The sequence below is a fragment of the Haplochromis burtoni genome, unplaced genomic scaffold, assembly GCF_018398535.1.
Source record: "Haplochromis burtoni strain Fernald_Lab_line unplaced genomic scaffold, NCSU_Asbu1 Contig_13, whole genome shotgun sequence".
Classification (NCBI taxonomy): domain Eukaryota; kingdom Metazoa; phylum Chordata; class Actinopteri; order Cichliformes; family Cichlidae; genus Haplochromis; species Haplochromis burtoni.
In genome coordinates this window covers 3,518,697-3,535,946 of record NW_024582374.1, presented here as the reverse complement: position 1 = coordinate 3,535,946, position 17,250 = coordinate 3,518,697, and the positions used below count along the sequence as shown (strand labels likewise).

At 42.9% G+C, this 17,250-nt stretch overlaps 1 protein-coding gene and 1 long non-coding RNA gene across 10 annotated transcripts in view; one reads left to right on the top strand and one right to left on the bottom strand.

Moving 5' to 3' along the window:
- The window catches only part of unc13a (unc-13 homolog A (C. elegans)), a 46,450-nt gene that overhangs the window by 23,425 nt on the left and 5,775 nt on the right, over window positions 1–17,250 (bottom strand). For 6 of the 9 annotated variants that reach the window (XM_042216868.1, XM_042216878.1, XM_042216870.1 and 3 more), the window contains exons 2-19: window positions 16,786–16,815; window positions 16,594–16,693; window positions 15,145–15,262; window positions 14,789–14,912; window positions 14,368–14,438; window positions 14,208–14,262; window positions 13,429–13,458; window positions 11,648–11,843; window positions 10,339–10,458; window positions 8,108–8,926; window positions 7,501–7,594; window positions 6,553–6,599; window positions 6,299–6,377; window positions 3,241–3,246; window positions 2,987–3,061; window positions 2,668–2,887; window positions 1,409–1,636; window positions 700–841 (exon numbers count right to left, since the gene is read on the bottom strand). In XM_042216868.1, the coding sequence (XP_042072802.1) occupies window positions 700–841; window positions 1,409–1,636; window positions 2,668–2,887; window positions 2,987–3,061; window positions 3,241–3,246; window positions 6,299–6,377; window positions 6,553–6,599; window positions 7,501–7,594; window positions 8,108–8,926; window positions 10,339–10,458; window positions 11,648–11,843; window positions 13,429–13,458; window positions 14,208–14,262; window positions 14,368–14,438; window positions 14,789–14,912; window positions 15,145–15,262; window positions 16,594–16,693; window positions 16,786–16,815 (2,554 nt within the window). The remainder of the gene's footprint in view (window positions 1–699; window positions 842–1,408; window positions 1,637–2,667; window positions 2,888–2,986; window positions 3,062–3,240; window positions 3,247–6,298; window positions 6,378–6,552; window positions 6,600–7,500; window positions 7,595–8,107; window positions 8,927–10,338; window positions 10,459–11,647; window positions 11,844–13,428; window positions 13,459–14,207; window positions 14,263–14,367; window positions 14,439–14,788; window positions 14,913–15,144; window positions 15,263–16,593; window positions 16,694–16,785; window positions 16,816–17,250) is intronic. The other 3 variants (XM_042216895.1, XM_042216898.1, XM_042216904.1) reach the window with 1 other exon arrangement.
- LOC106633411 lies at window positions 12,841–14,484 on the top strand. The gene is made up of 3 exons (XR_001336695.2): window positions 12,841–13,589; window positions 13,834–13,959; window positions 14,054–14,484. It is a non-coding gene; the product is annotated as an uncharacterized LOC106633411 (long non-coding RNA).

The window sequence follows — 17,250 nt, the reverse complement described above, 5'->3', positions numbered from 1 at the left end:
TAGCCAGGGTGAAGGGAGTATCTGCCATCAAACAAGAGGACAGCCGCATGTAGCTATGATGATGTTTGCTAGTTCACCTTACATGCATTAATGTAATAACGTGGTTAGCCTACTCAACGTAAATTAGCTACTCACGCAGAGAAGAACGGCTGCTGCCACCATCATCCGTCATCATTTCTGCTACACTGGCAGGGCTAGGGGCCAGGACTCTCCTCTTCGTGTTTTTGGGGGATGTTGCATAACAGGCAACCCACCCCGAATGTGCCGGTGTGAGGTCTCGCAGCAAGCTATCAAATACGGCGCATTTCTGGGCTTTTAAAAAAAACGCTATGCGTCGCCAGGTGTTTCATCGGATTTGAGGTGTTACCTCCTTTGACAGTATCACAGTATCAGCTTAAAGCACTTGTTAGGCTGCTGAGTTTGCATTTTTGCTGTGAAGTACAGCCAGACTTTTGACCGCTTCGCCTTGGACATTTTTAATCTGTAGCTCTGCTCTAAAAGAACGTACGTACCTGGCCCCGCCTACTATCCTCGGAAACGTAAAATGATTGGCTAGTTAAGTGTATCACAGCTCAGGAAAAAAAAGCACCGAAATAAAGCACCGAAATGTGTGCTGCTTTTCGGTCTGGTTACTACCGTTTATGGCACCGGACACCGGTACCCATCCCTAGTAACCATACAAAAAAGCCAATGACTCACAAATTAAATGTCTCCTCCCAGACGGGGTTGAGGTTGCCATAGATGGTCTTGGTCCTCTTTTTCGTCTTTCCAACCTGGACGGTTACATACGGATCACTGGAACCAGTTTTATCCTTGGCTTGTAGACCCTGGGCACACAACACTAGGAAGAAGGAAAAAAAAGCCAAGCTGGTAAGGCCAGTGGGTTTATGCAGCGGTCCCCAACCCCCGGGCCTCGGACCGGTACCCGTGCTTGGTACCGGCCCGTGAGCTCATTGAATGTAGTTTTGCGAGGTCCAACCCGCCTCGAGGCCGTGATCGTTGCCGGGAGAGTTGAGGCTCAGGTGTGAAATGTATGGTTTTCAGGGTTTTTATCAGTTTTCAGCTTATTTTGTTATCGTTTTTATCGTTAACTCGGTTTTCCTGGGTCTTTTCACGTGTGTTATGAATAAATCTTCTTTTTTTCGGTACCGGTACTAGTTTTATTTTGTTGTATTTATCCGTGACACCTTAAAGGTCCGTGAAAATATTGTCGGGCATAAACCGGTCCGTGGTGCAAAAAAGGTTGGGGACCGCTGGGTTTATGTATACGTGTGCGTGTGTGTGTGTGTGTGTTTGGATGGAAACAGATGCCTCTTAATTCAACTGACCTTCTGAGCTACTGCCCCACAGACGCCACCTGTGTTCACTGCATATAAACAGCCGCTTGTCTCTTTTTATAGACACAAACCTGTGATGCTGATCTTGGCCGACCATTTAGAGGTGCCATCGAGCACGCTCTGTTTGATCTGCTTCATCTGGGTGACATGTGTGGACTTGAGGACGGTGAACACTTCCTGAATGAGTTCAAAGATCTCTGGTTTGTTCCTCTCACGGATCTTCATGCGATCCTTAAGAACCATGATGATATTTTGAGTTCGGTCCTCGGCGCCGTGCTTGGAGCTCTTCTCTGCCGCTCCTGGTTGGCAAGAAAATTGAGAAGTAAAAGAATCAGATTTGTAAACAAAAACGGAAAAAGGTGCCATGTGAGATGAGAAGTGAGCTCACGCTTACTGATCCTGAAATCATGGTGGATAAATTTCTACAATTTTTCAGATGATTTCAAATGAATATCATAACACTATAATAACAACTTTGGTGTATTTCATGAAATATAAGAGGATGCTTTTGCAGGGCTATAAAATGCTGAGTGAAAAAGATGGAAAGAGAGCGAGGCGGATCACAAGAAAAGACAAATGGTTTGTAATATCCTCTCATGAAAACAACGAAAATAGGAATGTAGGAGTAAGAAGAGAAGGAGGAGTGAGGAAGGCTCTGTGCTTGGCACTGACAAATAGACAGGAGAGGAAAATAAATGGACTACATTGTTTTCTATTATTAATAAATATAAATAAAAAGAACTGACACCGCAAAAAGTCTAAAACGGAAACTCAGCAAAAGGGTATTTTCTGCGATCCTTTCTCACTCTCATGTCTGTAATCATTAAAGCCACATTCACACACTTCATATATCACTGACAGATGCATTTATGACAATATGGGCAATTAGTTAAGACGCTTCAGAGCCAAGGAATCAAACAGTGGCCCTCCCAGACAGTGGATTACCCACTCTACCTCTTCTAAATTCAGCTGAATATCTAACTGATCTGAGCCTTTCTGTTCACTGATAGCTGAAGTTGGCATCGGGTCTCTGATGGAAGGCCAGTGAAAAAAAGATAACCTGCCAGTATTAAAAAACTTAAAAATATAATGTTTTTAAAAAAAGTGAAACGATTAAAAATGATAATTTATAAAAGCCAGCCGGAGTTACTGGTTGTATTTATCTGAATTTACACCGTCTTTTTGCGCCAGCAGTGACTGGGAGTGTTTACCCGCTGCACATATGAGCTGCTAAATTTAGATTTCATTGTCACGTTTGTAAACTAGTCACTTCACTTCATTAATGCTTTGGGGGCTGAAATGGAGTGATGCCTCCCGGCGTTCATCTTACTTTGCAGACAGTCGGCGTTGAGTAGATCCTGGCACTTCTCGTGGCATTTCACCCCACACTCAGTACAGCGCATGCCCTGGCGAGCAATACCCCAGAGGAGTCCCTCACATTCATAGCAGTACGTGGGTGTGGTGGCTGTCCACACCTCAAAGTTGTGTGGGGTGGTGCAGGAAATAGGATATATGAGGGCCTGGAGGGTCTTCTTATAGACATGACTCTTCTACAAGGTTGTAAGAAAGATAAGCCCAAGGTCAGCAGAGTTAAAGCTTATGAGCAGTATTTGAAATAATTTAATTAAAGAATATAAATGTGGACTGACCAGTTCTTCATTATGTAGGGTACTTGATGTCAGGGCTGAGGTGATGCCCGCCTTCCTGGAGTTCTGGACCAAGGACTGTGTGATGGAAGAAGGGTGGTCAGTATAATATCTTCTTTAATCGTGATAAATCTCAGAGTAGGAGATTACAGCTGCATATTTTTGTTTGGAGTGACCACTTTGGTCGGTACCAGAAAACGAGTATATCTTCATAACCAACTGCAGATATTTCATAAACAAAAAGGTGCGCTACTCACCATAGCCTGTAGCAGTGAAGTGAAGTTGGGAGAAAAAAGGTAGAAATGTATTAGAAAAAGGCAACAGAGGAGAAAGAGGTTTACACAGAGAATTAAAATTGCAAGAATGGCTGAGAAATGGATGCACTTTTTATGCATATGTAGTAGTTTTGTGAAAAAGCAACAATGAAGCGATTAGGGAATCAAGGGAGACTGGGATTTTTCAGAAAATCTCTGCTGCATTTCCACCTGAATATTAGATTTCTGAATGAAATACTAGTTACTGCTCATTCAGGCAGTGTTCCACTGTGATAAATCAATAGCAGACAGTCTGACAAGTTGTTTGTGTGTGTGTGTGTGTGTGTGTGTGTGTGTGTGTGTGTGTGTGTGTGTGTGTGTGTGTGTGTGTGTGTGTGTGTAAATGAGAGTGATGAAAGAGGTGCACCTGCCTGTCAGTGCATGGTGGGTGTTTATGAGCGTGGCACTGAGCTTTGACTGGCAGCTGATTTAAGAGTCGGCATTATTTCAGCTCCCAGTGCACAATGTGATTTGGCATCAAAGCAACAATTTGACATATCATATGCTAAATATGCTTATTGGCTTTCCTGCTGTGAGTTCGATGAGAAGACGTAACCACTCTGTGCTGTGAAAACAAAAGCTATAGACAGCAGCTAGCATGGATCTGTCAAGAGGTGACAAACCAGCATATCTACAGCTATCAATAGCATGTTATGCTTAAGTTGTCAAACCAAAGTGTGAAACCACCAGTTGAAACTCCTAACAGGGTTAGTCAGGCCTTAACTTTTAGTCTTTAGGACAAGCAAAGTTAAGCTGGCTTATTTAAGAACAGCAGGATCAGTTTTTCAGACACATTTCAACGTTGCTTTATGATGCTTTTATTTGGTAATATGGTATTAAGTTGTAACTATAGCTGTGCGTGTATCATGTGCATTATGTAACTTATTTTCTTTATCGATGCTGAATCGCTTAAACTGATCCCAATGTCTCTGACCATGCTTATGACTGCTAACAGATTACTGCGGTCACCCGCTTACTTTTAACGTGAAAGTTGTGCCTTTTGAAATGTGACTGCAGCACTGAGGCAGACATTTTAAGGCGAATGCTTTCCGTTTCGAGCTAGCATCACCCTAGCTGGGCAATTTTAACACTGCCCAGCTGGTAGTTGCCAAGTATTTGCAGACAAGTCAGCATCTTTGATGCAACCCACTGTCGACTGTGGCAGTCACAGGGAGGTTTTTGGTGCAGCACCCTCTATGCAACCATTTTCCGCCGGTGCCAGGAAGCAACCTCCAGCAAACACTTGGTTACACGTGGTTACCAGATAGCAGTGTTGGGGAGTAGCAGAATACATGTACCGGTACCGGCGTTACGTATTTAAAATACAAAATACGAGTAACTGTAATCTGTTACTGTTACCGTTTAAAAAGGTGGTATTCAGAATACAGTTACTTTGTTGAAATAAAGGGATTACACGGCGGTCTTTTCCTGTTTCATATGTTAGGCCGGTGTCCTGCAGGTTTTAGAGCTCACCCTGGGTCACCACACCTGAATCAAATGATTAGTTCGTTACCAGGCCTCTGGAGAACATCAAGACATGTTGAGGAGCTAATTTAGCCATTGTGTTGGATCAAGGACACATCTAAAACCTGCAGGACACCAGCTCTCGAGGACTAACGTTCCCTACCCCTGCGTTAGGCTGTCCCCTCTCTATTTTTGGTAATTCCACGCCGGCGAAAACTCTAACGAAACACGCATTAAGAGGCTTTAATTCCTGGGTCTCAATCTGGCGGCCCATGTCACCTCTACTTGCGGCCCACATAATGACGTGACGAAATATTTTTAAAAATTATTGTTCAAAAAATGATTTAATATGAAGGCAACAGGTAGAGTGTTACAGGCATAGCCCTAAAGAATGTAGCCTCATGGGCAGCGTAGCCCAGTTGTAAGTAAGCTGTTAAGACTCGACTCTACACTGTGTTCGTGTTTTTAGCAAAGTTGACCCAGACAACAAAGTAAAGCTTGTTTTCGGCTATGAGCCCGACACGGAACCTGACGTATTAGCCAGAGGTCCCTTTACTACGGTTCGGAGCTGCGGACCTGTTTTATATACGCGCGGAATAGTTTTATATACGAGATCGCTGCAAAAAGTGCAGCTTTACCTAATATCCACCTTACTGTTACTCATTTTATATTAAGATTTAAAAATCTAGTTGGCATTGCTATGGCGAGTAACCTTCAGTAAAAGTAATAAATCACAGAGCAATAGTCATTCATGTAGTTGTAAAAAGCATGATAATATATCAAGTAATCCAAAGTATTCCATTACGTTACTCTCATTGAGTAACGTAATGGAATATGTTACAAAATACATTTTGGGGAATGTATTCTGTAATCTGTAGTGGATTTAAAAGTAACCTTCCCAACACTGCCAGATAGTCACCGATTGGTCTTTAGCTCTGTGTGAATTAGGATTAAGCGAGTGATAATAATTAAATGATAAAAAACCCCAAACTGTGACAACCAATGTGCTCTCAAAACCTGAATATGCTTGTGGTTTTCTTTTATTCGCACAGTCCTTAGAATGACATGGAGATACAGAGTGCGTCTGTCTACATTCTAAGAAAAGTGACAATAGAAGATTGTCAGAGTTGTGTTGGTAATGAGATAGTATCAAAAAGGCATAGGGATCATGGCATGGTGGGGTAATAAAGGTCTGTTATATGACAGCATGTAGCAGACATCAGCGTCAGTCAGAGAAAACCTCTGGCCTCTGCCGCTGGCCTCTCTGCCTTGCTTCATGCCCTGTCAGACTTTAACAGCAGGGCAATGCATTTTCTTTAACAGCATGGATGCAGTGGAATAAAGGACAGAGAACAACAGGAGTAAAAATAGTAGAATATTAGAAAAGATCGTGAAAATAAACATAGTAGAGAATCAGACAGAAAACAGGAGTAACATTTAAGGATGAGAGCACGGACTGCTGAGCCAAGTGAGATGGATCTGGGAAATGTGAGACACTTAGTCACGGGAACATAAAGAGATTAGTGCAGAAACTCACCAGATCGCTGACCAGAGGCATTGCTTTTCTCTTCCTGAGGTCTGGCATGCTGTCAATACTATACAGAGCACCACCCATCCTGGAGAGAAAACATACTTTAAACATCGGCTATATTTTCAGCTAACAGCTGGCAGCTAGAACCTTCACTGTGAATAAGTTACAAAATAAATGCACTGAGACACTGGTCTTTCTTTTTGGTCGATAAGTTATAGATTTTCAATAGCTGCAGCGGTGTCAGCCTCATGGTTACTTACCCTGCTGACAAAAGCAGAGAGGCAATGCCAACACTTTCTCCTCGGGCCTGTGGAGAAAGAGAAGGAAAAGATGAGATGGAAAAACCGGGAAAAGTCAGCCTTCCAGAAAACTACAACGCTGTAGTTCCAATTGTAGTTTGTAGTTCGCTCAATGACTGCAGGTGTTCTCAAAGTCATGATTTACAACAGAGTGAAAAAAAACTACACTGTGTGTATTTCTTAGTGAGTGTGGGGATTATTGACATCAGCAGTGAGTTCTGTGTTTGTGGAAGAAGATTACAGCCAGATGGCTATCCGTGTAATCATTTCTCTAATTCTATCTACTCCATTATTGAAAGACATGTTCTTTGTCCGCTTGCCTCTTCAAACAATGACATGCGGCACTGATACTAACGTCACACTATACACAGAAATAGCCCTGATTGATACAAACACCAGGCTTTGGAAAGGACGCTTAACAGACTTGCAACAGCTTCCTATGTGCGTCTTGCGCTCATCATAAATATCTGTGAGCCATACAGATACATACGATACAAATTAGATTTATTAACACACTACAGGGCACACCCACCTGAGAGCCAGCTCCTGCCATGGGTAATCAGAATGGACTACATGCATTCGCTACGAGGATGGCAAACAACTGAAAAGAAAATAGTGAAATGGCAAAAACAATACAGGGGGTAAACAGAAACTATCAAACACAAGACAATATAATCCACAGATGCGACCAAAAACTGGGAAAAATGACAGACTAGTCAACGAAAGCTGGAAAAATACAGAGTAAGAACAGGACATGCAGGGATTGATGCAACAAGGCAATCAGAAGAGCAGCAACAGAACCGCACTCTAAGATCTGTTCCTGCCAATGAAGGGATTCACCTGACAGTGACTGCAAGCAAGAGGACCATACAAATAAACTGAACACACACAGACACATGCTGGCAGTACCTCTTGTAGTTGTAGTCGTACTCTGCTGAAAAGTCGAAGCCAGTTGGCTTTAGCTCTGGCAGGACCGGGCTCCATGATTTCCCTTTTTGGGAAGCTGAAATATGGTTTGAGAAAGAAGTCAGCTCACAATTGCCGCACGCTAAGTCAGTGAAATGAAGAGGTGAGCAACATCTGTTAACCACAAGCATGTTGATTGGTATATAGGCTTTAATACAAAATTATTATTATTCTTATTTTGTCTGAAATAATAAAAAAGTGTGTCTCTCTAAAAATACGCTTTTCCTGGTATGTGAATACATTATTTTAAGTGATTTTATCTCCATACAGTAAGTGGTTGGTTAGTGTTAACTTTAAAATTAATTATTTTGTGCAGGTGTTGTTTAGGCTAATACTTGCTGGTAGGTAATTTTAGCGAAATTGGATGTAAAGGGAAGTGTCTTTGGAGCTGAGACCACACATACTGAGTTGGTGTCAGTAAAGAGTAGTGACCCGTCCTTGTCCCTTTACTGGTGTTTTCATGTGTAGGTCATAGCAACTTGAAGTACATCTATACATAACTACATATGTAATTTTGAAATTTTCCCTTTATAACAATATGCAACTTCACCTTGCAACAGGAGGCTCCTCTTTCTTCTGTTCAAGAGCCAGAGGGACACTCTCTGTTGCCGGAGGAAGCTCGGGGGGCTGAGGTTCCTCCTTTGGCACTTCAGATTTGGGCTCAGGCTCCAGAGGCTTGCTGTCTGGAGCTGGAACCTGTGATGTAGTTGTGGGGGTGGGTGTAGTTGTAGTTGTGCCAAAGAGATCCTGCTGTGTGGGTGCAAAGGGAGGCTTGGTGGAATCTGCAAGAGAAGGGGCCATTGTGCTGTCCTGTGAGACCGGAGGTAGGGCAGCAGCCGTGCTGGGAGACTGAGGCCGATCCTGGGCAAGTCGCTGCTGATGCAGCGACGTCTGCTTCTCCAACGGCGGCCTGGTGGAGGAAAGACCATCAGAAGGGGGCATCAAGGTGGGGGCGGTGCTTGTGGGTGTGGGGGTATAGGGAGGCTCCTGGTCTTCACTCAGTGTGCCATCCAGTGGATACATTTCTTCATCTTCCTTATATGACATCTCCTCCTCCTCCTCATAGTTGTAATCTCCCTCCTCCCCATACATGTCTCCCTCTTCTTCGTCATACAGAGCCCCCTCCTCCCCTCCATCTTTGAGGTAGCCTCCCTCATCGCTGTAGATGCCTTGGTGATCCTCACCATCCCAACCTGGGGAATCTTCCTTGCCGTAGCTGACCGAAGAGTGGCAGGAATGATAGGAGTCGTTCTCATCGTAGAATTCCGAACCTCTCAAGCTTTCACCATCCTCGGGAACGAACTCCTCGCTGAGCTGCGAGCTGCCTCGACTCAGCTCGCCCGACGAAGCGTAACGACTGTCTGTGGGACTGAAGGCAGGGGAAACGAAAACACGTGTTAGATAAGCCTTTGGTTATTAAGTAAACTATATCTATTTCCACGTTTGGGTGTCACAGAGATACTAAAGGAGCTTGTGTTGGGACCGGAAAGGGAGAGAGCTAACCACCAGGAGAAGAGGAGTGACTTTAAATCACACCCAGAATGGGCTTTGGACTAGTGATGCAACTGCAAGGGGACTCATCTGTTTAGTAACAGGAATGCTTACTATGATTGTTAGTTCAAACACAAATTTGTACAGAATCACACGCATACGAAAGCACACTAGATTGCAGAAACACAACGATGCATTTTTCATAAAGTAAACGTTTAAATTGTTTAATTTAAAACAAAAGAAGTTAACCTGACGAGGTTGAGGATAATTTAGCAGACTGGTGGAAAAAAGCAGATAAATTCACAATGATAAATGAAGCCATTAGACTGAATCAGCGAGAGATATGAGACACATAGAAAGATTATTTCCTTAAACACACTCTGACAGACGCACACAAACACCGGCTTTGTTGTTTTCGGCTCTATTGATTACAGTCCTGCTGGTTTAATAATGCATAGTGCACGAACAGTAAAGGACACAAAAGTATGGCTGAATGGACAAATAAATACTCAATCACACCAACCCTCAGTTTTCCTATTCATAACCTATCCTGCAATCTCTCTCTCTCTAACGTCTCAAAGACTAACACAGACAGTGACAAATGCTTGCATAATTTGTGAGTCTAAACACATGTCTGCCCTCTTTCTTCACAAAGAATGTAAAACAAAACATGATGAAATGAAGATGAAAAAGAACGCAATCTGTCTCGGCCTCCCTGCTCGGCCACATTATTGGGCTGACGGGCTCCTGCTGTCTCACAAGTGGAAATTAAATGTGTATAATTACCAAGTATGGGACACCCACAATAAGACAGGGCCCTTCTTAAAGTCTCACATACAGAGTGAAGCTGTAATAACAAGCTGTCATGAAAACAGATGGGCACGCTCACACAGACTCACACGGGCAGTTCTACAAACTCCAACCGACAATTAACCTCTCTGTCTCCGACTGTTACGAAACACCACACACACGCATCCCGCCGATCGCTCACCCACACATGTAAAGACGACACAGCACAGAACTTCTAAAGATTGAGGGGACAAGCGTGATCGTTTGTGATTCTTCACAGGAACACAGTAAGGATAGATGCAGGTTCGGTAGTTTCCTCTAAAATATACAGAATATACATATACAAAGATAGGGTAAGAGCGCATGCATGCAAGCACAGCGAGCGAGGAGGACGGGACAAGTCCACCACTGACGTCACAGCGAGACGGAGTCACAGGCTGGAGCAGAAGGAAGAAGAAGAGGAAGAGGAGGAGAAGTTAGAGACGAGGTACAGAGACCCACCTATCGGACAGCGAGTGCCTACTGTCTAGAGAATACTGACGACTGGTGCGCCGGCTCGACCCTGAGCCTGAGTCGATATCACTGCGCCCGTTGGTGGCCGAGTCTAAACTATCATAGCGTCTGGTAAGAGGAGCAGGGGAGGAGGTGGGGAGGAGGGGAGAGGTGGGAGAGGAGCATCAGTAGAGCTCAGTGCAAATATTGGAAAGACAGCTATAACTCAAACTGAGCCTCTATGTCGCCTGCTTAACGATAACTTCACAAAGTTGTCTTAAAACATCAGTCAGGCGTCCACATGAACATGAAAATATCACTTGCTGTTATTCTTCCCGCCAGCGTTTAATATCTATAAGTGATCCACAGCAGTCCTGGCTCAATCTTAATTTGGAGTTAATATGAGGCTGAGGTTATTTAAACCAAATGCAGATATTCCCGTCATTTCAGTGGGAAATTTCATCTTCTAGGGAATTTTGCACTAATAAGCGAATATCTTTTGAACACGGCCTCTTTGCTCGTCTAAATCAGATTACCGAAAACTCATATTAACTTCAGATGAATACATTTGCACGGGACAAGGAATATGGATTTCACTCATCATTTATACTGGAAGTGGATGGGGAAAGGCTCTCTTTACAGAGAGTATAAAAAGGAGAAACAATAACAGCAAGTACAACCTGCTGAAAATATGAACCTGTCCATTAAGCTTCTGCACAAAGACGTCTCACTGACACTGAGATTTATTATATCCATCTCAGCCTTGACAAAGCAAATGGTCAAACTTTCAATTTAAGCTTTTCTGAGAAATGCATGAGTTTAGAGCCTCTCCTCCTTTCATATATACATGTCTAAAGTGACGACCATTATGTTCAGAAATCACAAGGGGTTTCTGATGCTCACACACTCGACGTGCACACACAGATGCAAGCACGCGCACACTCATTCGCACGTGAAAGATAACCACAAAGGCCCGCTTCATACAAAACCTGTATACAAGAACTCTGCACCCCAGCATGCTTGTATACACTGAGGCCAGGGTTATTCTCTAGAGAAGGAGAGCACAGTGGGACATGTTACTATGTACAACACAGTGCAACAAAACAAGGCCGCAGGGGCTCACTTGTCTCATGGCTATGAGCTAGACGGGGAGGAGTGCTCCGTTTACGAGCAGCGTGATGTTAAATTCACAACGTTAAAACATTTAGATCTTCTGTGTGACCAAAAACTCCTCTCTCTATGTTGCATTTAAACTTTATGGTGCACATAGGCAAAATAAAACCCTGTTCTTCAGTCTCAGTAGTAGTACGCCTGTTACCTCATAGCTCTGTGATCATAGTCCAGCTCATTGATGTCGTCAGTGTAGGAGTGTCTGTGGTGCTGGTGCCTCATGGGATACTGGTGCATGGAAGCATTGGGCTGGGAGGTGGTGTAGTAAGGAGGTGGGATGCTGTTACTGGTCTCACTGCGGTAGTCGCTGTCCCTGTCATCCACTGCGCTGTCTGGGTCCTCGTCTGTTCACCAAAACAGCGGGAGACGGAACGAAGTGAGGTTGGCGAGACAAAAAGATGACGACCATTGAGTACATTGAGTGTGTAATGAAAGAGCTGGGGCGTAGAGAAGGGGGGTGGTCTTGTTTCTTTTCAGATAGTTGAAGTCTCTGCTCAGAATCCAGTTTTTTTTCTTCTCATTCAATCCTAAATGAGAGCCTAAAAATCAGGGGGGAAACATCTGTAGGCCTGTGACTATGTAATTCCCCTATAATTAAATGGAATTTTAATCTATTTTAATTTAAATTACAATGTAACTGTATTGACCTACAAATACTTAAAGATTGTTAGGCTAGAATAAAAGAATAACAAGACACGTTTTTACAGGAAACAGAGAAAACTGTTTTTTTACGGTGGCCCTGAGAGGTCAAACGGACTGCAACTTAAGAAAACACCAGCAATAAGAAAAACGCTGCAAAAGCACACAAAACACAATGGAAATAGGAAAAACGACAACAGAAATAGGAAAAAACAAAACAGAAATAGGAAAAGCGAAAACATAAATAGGAAAAAACAGATTTTTAAAAGCACAAGAGAAGCGTTTCTGGGGAGACAATAAACGGACGGACGAGTTGCAGGAACCCAAAACATGGTAGTTTTATCATGATTCATATAATACTGATGACGGATTTTTAGGCTAATAGTTAGGCTAGCACACTTACCTCTCATCTTTTCTTTCCTCACAAAACCAATAGATCCTCCACTTCTTTTAATTGTCTCCCAGCGCAATTCTTAGCATGTTTTGGTTCCTACAACTGGTCCGTCGGGTTATTGTCTCCCCAGAAACACTTCCCTTGTGCTTTTGGAAATCAGTTTTTTCCTATTTTTGTTTTTGTTTTTCCTATTTATGTTTTCCTTTTTCCTATTTCCATTGTCGTTTTTCTATTTCCATTGTGTTTGGGTGCTTTTGCTGCGTCTTTCTTTCTTATTGCTGGTGTTTTCTTAAGTTGCAGTCCGTTTGGCCTCTCAGGGCCACCGTAGTTTTTGATCTTGTTTTGTAGATTCTGTATAATTATTTTTAAATTGTGAAACTTTTCCCCCACACAGTCTTTTATTAAATGATTCAATCTATCCATAGTATGTCTTCATGAAAGACTGACCTGCTGCTAATAAACCCATACAGCTGTGAGATGTTTGATCAGGTCGACCAGCGGGTTGAAACGATTCGCAAAAGATTCAGATTTTGTGGAAACAGAGTTTTAGACAGTTCAGTGCCTGAGATGCAAGTGGGAGTTATTCAGTTATGTGCTTCCTGTCTCATAATGAATCACTCGAAAATAACTCATCTTTATCTCATCAAATATGTATGCATCCTGAGTTTGGCTAGAGCTGCATTCAATTTCATTTTAACAGTTTGAGGTATTATTGCAAAAGCAAGGGTATGAGGTGAGAGGAAGTTCAGGGAGGATGTGTGGAGAAGAAATACTTTTTTGGCAGTTAATGGTCTCTGAGGAATACTATGCAAGGAGATCATTACATTAAGTGAGACATGGACAATAAATACAGAATTACTCCAAGTTGTTAGCAGAACTGCATGAAAGAAACTTACTTTGTTGATCTCCCCACAGACTCCAATTACCTGCGAAGAGATAAAAGAGTCGGAAAAACCAAATTAGGTTTGGGCCACAAATTAAACACACAAGCAGTCAACAAAACCAGGGTAAACAAACGAGGAGGATCGTTAGCCCTCAGAAATAATTGTTTTATGATGTAAATATGTGTGGAGAGAGTTTATAAGTGGCTGTCTATGTGTGTGTGTGTGTGTGTGTGTGTTCTGTGTGTGTGTGTGTGTGTGTGTGTGTGTGTGTGTGTGTGTGTTTGAGCAGAGAAAAACACAAGGTCTTTAGAAAAAACTGTTTTTAAGGCAGCTGGCCTCGATGCAGTTAGGTAACACACACATCTTCTTTGCACAAACACAAGCACCGTGATGCAAACCAAACCCCTCTCTCCACAGGTCCATAGTATCCACACAGTTATGCACCTGCTCCCAGTGTCACCACTGCCAGACAGGCGGACAGGCGTGGGAGTGTGTCTGACACCCCCCGTATGTCATCTTACATTCATCACGGATCTATCACCTGTAAGTCATTCTAGTGTTCAGGCAGGCATGCATTTGTGATTAATCTCATCGGCTCTCCTTCCTCTCGCCAGCTAACCTTTCCTTCATCTATTAGCTTCATTTCAACCTCCTGTCTACGCCTCTTCTCAGTAAGCTGAGGAGCCAGAGGAGAGGGAGTGGGGAGAGGAAACACAGGAGGCATAAAAAGGGCACAGCAGGATCGGGCGCAGGAGGAGGTAAATGCAGAAGAGGAGGCTGGCGGCACTCACAGCACTGTGTGGATGGTGCATGTAGTGGTCGCTCCTGCTCTTCCTGATAGGCGTACTGAGGCAAAGAAAAGCGGCAACAACAGACGAATAAGGAAACAATACAAAGCAGAAAAAGTTGTGGTAATACAGTAAAGAGTATTCAGCAGAATAAAATTCTTACATCTTGATCTCTCATGGCATTAAGTTGTTCAAGTTTCTTCGCCCAGTATCTGGCCTCTTCCTCTGGGATGTCTGCAGAAACAGAAACACTTGAGATTCTCCACTTGGCACGTGAAATATTGGATGCTACACTGTAAGACTTTGTGCTGATACTGTTTTGCCAAAGTTTAAAGTGAATTTTCTCAAGTTATATCAAAGAGTAGGGCTGGCATTAGAGCGCTAGTTGTATTAGTAGTAGAAGTAGTAATAAAACTGTATCAGGCAACTACTAGAAAAAGTACTAATAGGAATCATGAGACAGTCTTTAGAGTTCTAAAGTAGCAGCAGTACTAATACTAGTAACATTTTTTGAAAAAAGGAATTCAAATTAATACAAAATAAATTAAGCGTTATTATTGACACAACACTGATAAATGTCAAACCTAGTGGCAGCTCAAAGCGTGTGTCAAGCAGCAGCCTATGAAAGGTTGGGTCTTTGGTTCCACAGATCTCGTTCTCAGCCATGATCGCATTGGAGTCGAGGGTCAGCCACTGACCTGGTCCCTCCTGGAAAAGACAGAAGAACAAACATGACTGCAGCAACACTTACTGTGTGATCAATGCGTATTTTGGCATCTCTGCCCTGGATCTAATTTGCTGTCTTCGTACAAATGACCAGTGCCATCAATCTTCTCATCTACGGCTTAATATGTGAGTTTGAGTATGCTAAATTCAGAAATGCTAGTAAGCATTGCCAATAAAACCAAAGGTCTGAGTCAGAAAGATGAATGTGGTGAACCTCATTGGACTGCCGTATGCTGCGCAGGGGGATCCATAAGGTGCCCACCATGGTGTCCCAGATCAGCCCCTTGTTCCACACCTCCACTGTGAGGCCCAGATCAAGGCGGTTTATTTCACTGCTCAGTAGAGATGGCGGGATAAGAAAAGGACAAGCAAACAGAAAAATGAAGAGGAATAAAAAAAGAAGTTAAATACAGAATACTGTCATGAGCTGAGTGGAGGCTTGGGCTGTTTACACAAGACTTTTAGCAAAAATACAGTTTATTCCTCGAGGAGCTGAATTTAATCTGGTGATGGATATGCACCATGATTCAATCTGCTCAGGGAAATGAGTCATTCAGCATGAAGATGGAAAAGCACAGGTGACAGTCAGCCAGGCTCCCGACAACATATAAGTGACTGCACAGACAGAAACTATCTATATTTATGTGTGATAAACAACAGTGAACTCAAAAGCTCATATACAGCTAACATTTGTAATGCAACTACGTATCTGGCTTGCAGGTCATCAGCTCACTATGCATCTCCCGTTACTGAACAGTGATGCTCCTAAGCTAGGTTTAAATGAAGAAAAAAACCTAATAATGAGCGTAAAGTGCTTCCTTAGGAGATGAACACATCTTCAGGTGACTTTGCTGGATGGTGTGCTGGCCCTGAAAGCTGAAAAGTAGAGGAAAGCCCTTCTTTAAAGATATTCCTTACATTTAATTTAGCACCATGACTGTAGCAGAGTTTTTCTGTTGGATTGATATTCTGGAGTTTTAAGGTGTTAATAAAGCTTGAATGGGGAGAAACTTTCATGACTAGAAGTGTGAAATCTGCCGGAGCAGAGCAAACAGCAGCAGAGGTGTTATTTCATCCCATCACTCATGAGTGGAAGGGAGGCAGAATGGCAGCAAAAAACAGAAACAAAAAAAAAAACTGCGACACAAATGTTACAGCTGACTCCCACAGCACCCTGATAACATCAATTTCACTCCTCACGTGGGTGAAACTGGACATCACGCAGGTTAAAGACAGCTTCATATTAGATGTCTGAATTCTCACATGCACGTGCACCAGGTAATGTCTAGGACAGTTCAGGGCTGCAGAGAAAACGGGTTTAGTTTCACTAATTAAGAATATGTTCACATTATAAATGTCTTATGGAAATAAAACAATAGAGCTGATAGTTTAATAAGGTAATGCAGCTTTGACTCTTAAAAGGTTGTCTCAATTCCAACCGGCAGTTAAAAACATCAACGCCACAATACTGTCCTCGTTTCATGCATTCTTCTCTTTTCTTAAAGCTGAAACTCGTTTTATGACAATCTTGGTTGGAGACTTGGCTGTGCTATATTGGTAGCTGCTAAAGTAGCCACATGCCGGAGAGGTGTGGAAAGTTTGCCTTATTCCAACTTCATTCCCTGGATTTTTTTTTTTCATTGTCAGGACGAGAAGCACTCACAACATGAAGTCCTGCTCCCAACATGGCTGACTGCCACGGACAGCGATGGTTGTGCTCTTAACATTCTGCACCTTCAGGGTCACGTATGTGTTGAATTTCTCTGCGAAAATGAACAGATTCAAACATCGGTCTCGATGACCCCAACGTTTTACAATCAACAGCTTCACGCAGTACATCTGTGACACAACTCACCTTGTGGTCCATCAAGCTTGCCTTTTTTCACTGTGAACAAATTGAGAAAAGAAAAAGGAAATTAGCCTGTCAGGGTTTTTTTGTGTATTTTTTAAGAGATCATATTCCATCATCGGATCTCAAAGGCTTCATCCTGTGCTTGCAGTGCGAGCCTCTGCCTGTAGCTCATGTGCATCAAAGTATGGTTGCTTGGTGACTGACAGTAGTCTGGCATTTTACAGAGAAAGTGTGAGGTCTACAACTAAACTTTGCTCTTTGAGCAGATGCCAGGCTCTCAATATGAAAGACTACATCCGTTCAGCAGGAGACGTCAGGGTCTCTGAGTGACTTGTTGGATGGACAGATGGCCTGAACGATACCCGCGTGTTTTCCATCATGCCTGTCAACACAGGCTGATGGATAAAACACTGAACAGTTCTGCGGTTTATTGTACACAACAGACGAATCTCTGCTGAGGTGCCACAG